We start from the raw sequence: 6918 nt of genomic DNA, 5'->3' as shown, positions 1-6918 counted from the left end.
CACCAAGGAAGTGACTGCAAAGTTTTCATTGCTTGCTGATGAGGTCCATAACTGTTTTTACACCTTCTTCTCTAAATAAGGAAGCCACCTGTGAGGCCTCTGACTGCCTGACCAATTTGACTCCTTTGCTTTCAACAGCCAATGAAACCCCACTCCTGCCTCCAGTCTTGGGTGACAGCATTCATCAGACCGCTGCCAGCTTGGGAGGAGAGCAGGTTAGTGTTACAGCCATGGCAGACTTACCTTTGGCAAGCTGTTGATGTCAGAGTGATGATGTGGGGAGGGACAGCCTCTGCACTATAAAGATGGGTCAATCAAATATAACTGAGGCTGCCCACCAGAGAGCAGGATCTACAAAACATGGTCCCCACCAGTTTGAGTCCTGCTGGCCTGTCTCTGCTTCTAACCCTACTGCTATCAGGCTTTAGTTTCATGTCAGCAATCTCTATTTGCTTTCCAAAAATAAGCCTGTGCCACCATGCTGAAGGGAGAAAAACAAGAAGGGCGGTATTTTTAGGGCCATTAATTCTGACCACGTGCCCAGGAGGTGAACCGGATGGCCACTGCACAAAGACTTCTCATCACTATGTCCTGCGAAGCCAGCATTCACCGGACGTTGCCTGCTTTCGTTCTCCTGGGTTTTCTGGCTGGGATTGCTTCAACACATCCAGTTGTAAGCAGAACTAATGGCACATTGCTGGAAAGAGGATGGCAATCTCTGTTGTCCAGGTCCATTGCTGGGATGTCAGGGGAGAAGTCAGATGTGAACTGGGAGAGTGACTATTTGCTAGGAATCAAGAGGCAGCGGAGGCTTTACTGCAACGTGGGCATCGGGTTTCACCTTCAAATCCTCCCAGACGGAAGGATAAGCGGAGTTCACAATGAAAACCAATACAGTGAGTTGCATCCAGAAATGAAATAGAATAGATGTCACTTAATTGCTGTGAACTCTAGTAATTACCCTTCATAGAATGCAAATGTTATTTCTTGATATTATTAATCTGTGCTACATCTGTTGCCTTTTATAAGTCTGTGGGATCAATAAACATTAGAACCCTCCAGGCTCAAACATGTCACAAATGCTGAGACAAATTTAGATCCAATTTATTTTTACTCTGCTTTACTGCACAGACGAGAAAAGGCAAACCAGGTTGAAAACTGTCTCTGCTGCATTTGCTCACTCCTCACCTTCTCATTCACCTTTTGAATTCAGAAGGTTGTTGCTGAGCTCAGAGTGCCAAAGCATGATTTTTGAATCCTAGCTGACCAGTCATGGAAGGTGCTTGCTGTTCCTGGTTTGCTTGTTCTTATGGGTGCTGTTCTGTAACCGTAAGTTTAAAAGAAAAGTATTACCCCTATGGATTTGAATTTCCTGTAGAGGGCAGTTGCTAAAATCTTTTGCAGCTAAGATATCATGGGGGACTTCAAAATGCGAGACACACTTCTCTAAAGCTCAATAATAAACACTTTGTAATTATAGCATATTAGATAAAATTAATTTACTTATTAGAAAGCCCAAGAGTTTGACACATCAAAAGAATTTGATAGAGCAAAAGGATTACACAGCATGTGACTATGATTCCAGAATTATTTTAAAATCCTATGGCATGTAGGAAAAACCCAAGATCTCTGTGTGTTTCTATTGTTCTGGACTAGAGAGGTAATTCTAATAACGAAAATATTACATGTTCATTTAGGGTTTTAAAATAAATCAGTTATATCTGAATTGCCCTTGATTACCATAAATCCTATGATAACACTTCTATCAAACTACTTATTTTTTAGGTCTCTTTGAAATATCCACTGTAGAGAGAGGTGTTGTTAGCCTGTTTGGTGTGAAAAGTGCTCTCTTCATTGCAATGAACAACAAGGGGAAGCTATATGGAACGGTGAGTACAAACACAAACAGTTTTTCAAGGCTTAAACAAAGGCTGCAAAGGTTTTGGTTGGGTTTTGGTTTTTTCCAGGAGGGAAACCTGGAAATCTGATTATAGGCAGAGAAAATAGCCTTTCAATTACAGGGACCCTGCCCAGCCCGGTGTCACCAGTGTTACTTAGTGCAACAAACAGCATGGCTGTTAGATGTGTGTTATTTTAAAGTTTTCCTATAAGATTGTACAGGGGCACCTTAGGAAAATGAATGTATTCTGCAAATAGTATGGATTAATTAGATGACTGCTTCTAACAGCTCAACACCGCAAACGTATTCTAGTAAGACTGAACCCTGTTGATTCCCTGTTGCGTTGCACTGTATGTAAAGCAAAAGGATGTGCCCTGCAAAAACCCCAGGAGGTAAAGCATGTGTGTATGTCCATGAGTGTATGTGTATCTGATTGCATGTGTATCTGTGCGCATACAGGTGTGTGTAGGAGAGGTACAATTAGAGCTGTCTGTACTAGCTACCATTAGTAAAATCATGACCACACACCTCCCCCTACCAAACCCAACCACACCATGAAGAATAAATAGGAAGTCTACCCTGCAAAGTCTACATATGTGCCTGGGGCTATTTTCAGTACCAGTTTTGTGAGATCAGTTCCAAAGGGAGAGAAAACAATAATAGCTATTAACAATGGCATGCAAGTCATACTGAGACATCATCACCATCATCCTCATCTAGAAAGTGCTAGCTATGCCATCCAAATGCAATTTAACCCCTGAGGCCTGAGCAAGGCATCTCCAGTCTCAACATTCAGCAGAAAAAACGCTTGCTAGGAAGCATGTTTCAGAGGCTGGCTCTGGGCAATAGGCAAAAGCAGTCTGTCTCAAAGTAATGAATGGCACTGATTGCATTAATCTTTTTTGTGAAGACACAACGAAGTAATGTCCTTTGAAACAGCTGTATTTTCAACAAAGCATTTCAGTTGCTTAATAAAATACCAAACGTTGTGAAGGATGCATAGCCACTACTAATCTGACTGATTCCTTCTCACACAGATAATGTGTGGGATGTTTTAAGGTTCGTGTCTGATTTCAAGCACCTAGAAAGTGCCACAATTCCAATTGCTTTGCTTGACTAGGTCTTTCTAAAGAAATGCAGGGTCTGGCTTCAGAGGTGCCTTTGATTTTTTTTTTTTCTCTTCTGGTTTCAATCTAGTCTTGCTTTTTGTCACAGACATTTTTAAAAGCTGTAAGAGATGTGCATTTTCCCTTGCACAATGAAATGCCCTAAGTTAAACTCTTACAAACTTTGAATGGTGTTATTACAAAGATGTCCAAATAGAACGGCACTGGTAGGGTCTCATGTGCCAGACATCTGATGTCAGAGAATTATTCTGCTTTCTTTTTTAATTTCCTTGGTGCTCTGCATTTGTCTCCTGCTTCTCCTTGCACCTCCTCTCCCAGATAACTCCTTCTCCTTGGATTTATGTGATGAAGAAAAATAAAATTCTTTTCCCAGCTTTGAACCTGCTGCATATCTCACTAACTGTTAAACACAATATCACTAATGGTTTCACAAAAGAAAAGATTTAGAACTAAACTACAGTCTTATTCAAATAAACAATTCAAGCAAATAATTCTCCCTGGGCATTGCTGGTTTTAAGAGAATGGAATGTTTTGATAACCAGCATATCATTCCCTTATAAATTACAGGATCTCTTGCAGAGGGGAGGTGTGAGATAAAGCTACATCACTTGGGCAAAAGGGCATGATGCTGACAGAAATTATTGCTTGCAAATAAAATTAAGAAAACCATGATTTATGATGACTTAACTTGATCTGTCACAGGAAGTACACAGTCCATTATCTGGACAGGTGGCATCTGAGTTCATCTGACACCAAATTAGCACTGAGGAGGGAGATTTATTGTTGGATGCAGTCACTGCGGCACCACCTGTTGCACACTGCGACAAGTTCTTCTGTAAAAATGCTAGTAAGAAAAATGACTTGAGTCTCTGTGAAATATTTATTGTACCACCTTTGTTCTTCCCCCCCCGCCCTTCCTATTCTTTAGCCTGGTTTCCAAGATGAGTGCAAATTCAAAGAAACATTGCTACCCAATAACTACAATGCATATGAGTCAAATGCTTACCCTGGTGCTTACATAGCACTCAGCAAACATGGCAGAGTGAAGAGAGGAAACAAGGTTTCTCCTGCTATGACAGTGACCCACTTTTTACCGAGAATATGAACATGAGCAAAGCCGAAGACTAAATCCCAGGAAAAACTGATTCATTTTGCACATGGGAATAATCTCCCAGGTAAAGTATTTATACTGTTCACTGAAAAAAAGAAATCTATATATATATGTGTATATTTGGATAAAAACATTTGTACTAGAATCATCACATAGCATATGTAATATGATGCTGCTTCTCTTCTACTCTGTACAAATTTTACATGGCTGTGTGCCTCCTTTGGTGCTGAACAGAGGAAAATGCAAGCTGGAGTGCAAAAGAAAAAAAGTGTTTGGAAGATATAGAATGGCTGTGGATAATAATCTAACCAATCATAGGTTATTTATTAATTAATAATAATTACCTCAGATATTAACCTTTCTTAGTGAGCTGTTTACATATCATGGGCCAAATCATCAGATGACTTTGCTTCACCAGAGCTTCAAGTGGTTCGCTCCATCTGAATATCTGCCTGCACCTCCCCTTCTACACACTGTGTTCTATCTCATAAAGTCCTCAACCTATTTTGATCGTTAGTGTGCCAATTCCACAACCATTTCCACAAAAGCAAACTGTCTACCCCCAGAGCACCTCTGTCTCTGAAGGGATGCTCCAGGGTCTCCTCACATGGACTTGTTAGCAAAATGAAGACCTCAATCAATTTCTCTTAGGAAGGGCCACAGGATAAATCACAGATGGGTCCCAAATGCAAAATATATTTGGTGCTGAGGATTGTGAATCCTGCCCCCTTGGCAATTTGTGAGCTTAGTTTTGATGCACCTCAAATATAGATGTGTACGTCTTTAATATAAATACATGTGTATATATATAGACATGGGATGTGTGAGTGTGTATCTCTGTAACTACATACTTTTAATGAATCAGTCGTTCCACTCTCTAGATGCCCCGGTGCCTTTTTATGTGCACACATATAAAAGGACATAAATATATAAAGGCACTTAATTCCATTTAGGCTGAAGCTTGTTAATCTCTAAGAACTAGAACTGGTCTGCAGGATGCATTTTATAAAGTGTATGAAATTCATGAAAGCTTCCAGCAAAGGGTTATCTTAGAAAACTTTTCTGTTTTGAATTCTCTTCTATTTACTCCTTTAAGTGTATTCGTTTCTTCTCTATCATACCTCACTGAGGTATGAAGGACAGAGGAAGAAGATTGTACAAGCATGCCTTCCTAGGTTGGGATGGAGGAATTTGTGCCATAATTCCAATTTCTGGCACTTGCAAAGCATCAGTTTCAAAGACAACACAACAAACTGTATGAAATACTCTCCAAATCTCTCCTAGAAGCCATAAAAATGGCATATAACATTGCCTTACTATTTTGACAACCTTTTTTCAGATCATCACTGAAGCTACATTCTCTGTGCCTTTGAAAGAGTATTTTAAGAGGCCCTAAGTCAATAGTCACTATAAATGTCAGTTACCAGAAGCCTTGGGATTCCTGCATTGATGGCATGCTCCTAAATTTGAAACTAGATTCAATGCAATGTCAGAGCATGAGAATTTTCAGCATAGATGGACCATGCTGCTGCAGAAGTGAACATCTGAGTGCAAGATAATCTCCCACGTCCAGCCAAAATGTGGCTATGTCCAGCCTTGACATACCATTCTATTTGCAGGGGGTGTCTATTCATGATGAATTTGAGCCTTCTGACATGCATGAAAAACACTGTCAGGGCCAGATCCTCAGCTGGAGTAAACCAGCTTAGTAAAACTATCAGTTTATAGCTGCAGAAGATTTGGCCCAAAGAGCACACCTACAAGGATGTATCTACAGCCATGCTTTCTGAAAAACTGTCAAGAAAATTGCTTTGTGAACAAGATACAGTTTTCCAGCTACTTTTGTGTGATTTATACTTGAATTTATTTTGCGTAAATGTAAGTGGTGATCACAGTGTAAATGAAGAGAAAAAAGAATGGACTACTGCTTACAGTACATGAATGGGAAGCTTTGGATATGGCGAAGGAAAGGAGTTGCTCTTCATTTTCTGGTCTTGAAGTATGTAAAGAGAAGCCAAGTTGGCACAGGTTGTTCATCCACAATGTGTGCAGCAGTTTGCTTTGGGAAAATGTGCATTTTGAAAGAAAATGTAGGATGTTGTGAGTGGGGAGAGTGGGTCAGATAAAAGTTTGGAGGATATCAGACAGTTACATTGACCTTGAGGTGCAGATGGGAAGACTACAGCTGTGCTGAAATACATTAGCTGGCAATCTGTATCCTTGTGTTATATTCCTAATTGTCTTTGAAATTAAGTTTGAAGAAGGATGGACAAGTAGATGGAGATAGAAGAAACGATAGTTCAAATGATGACACACAAGTTTGTTTCCGATTACAGCTTAAACCAGTATCCTTAGGATAGGGTGAAGTCTGTTCCCTCTTAAACCAGTGCAGTCTTGAGTAATTTATTGTTGCCAGTACTGATAAATCATGGGATAGCTGTCATAAAAGGTGAGAATCAGACTCACTGACCCCATTTTGCACATACTTGTCAACAGTGAGAGTGAACCATAGACCAGGTCACAAGAAGTCTCTCTGGATGCAGCCTGCTGGGTCGAGACTGTTCTTAAGAACTGCAGGCCTTTGTGGATGCAGTTTTGGTGGGCATTTAGAAAGCCCCACCAGTCACTCTGCTGAGTTACTCTTTACACCACTGTTTTTCCCCTATCAATGCCAGCCAGATCAACACTGAAGTCAACATTGAAATCAAATAAGGTCCTCCAGTGCCAGGAATCCTGACTAATATGAGAGTGACATCATTGTCAGAAGTGACAATGAAAGA

The 6918-nt window shown here is 40.4% G+C and overlaps 1 protein-coding gene across 1 annotated transcript; it reads left to right on the top strand.

The window, feature by feature from the left end:
* The first annotated feature begins 556 nt into the window (after nucleotides 1–556).
* On the top strand, nucleotides 557–4141 carry FGF6 (fibroblast growth factor 6). Its single transcript, XM_009503236.2, has 3 exons — nucleotides 557–896; nucleotides 1786–1889; nucleotides 3956–4141. Exons 1-3 carry the CDS (start codon nucleotides 557–559, stop codon nucleotides 4130–4132), a joined length of 621 nt encoding a protein of 206 aa, XP_009501531.1. The 3' UTR covers nucleotides 4133–4141.
* Nucleotides 4142–6918: the final 2777 nt, after the last annotated feature.

This window comes from Phalacrocorax carbo, chromosome 1 (assembly GCF_963921805.1).
Source record: "Phalacrocorax carbo chromosome 1, bPhaCar2.1, whole genome shotgun sequence".
Lineage (NCBI taxonomy): Eukaryota > Metazoa > Chordata > Aves > Suliformes > Phalacrocoracidae > Phalacrocorax > Phalacrocorax carbo.
Note: the sequence above shows the minus strand (reverse complement) of the source record. Positions and strands in the feature narration are given on the sequence as shown.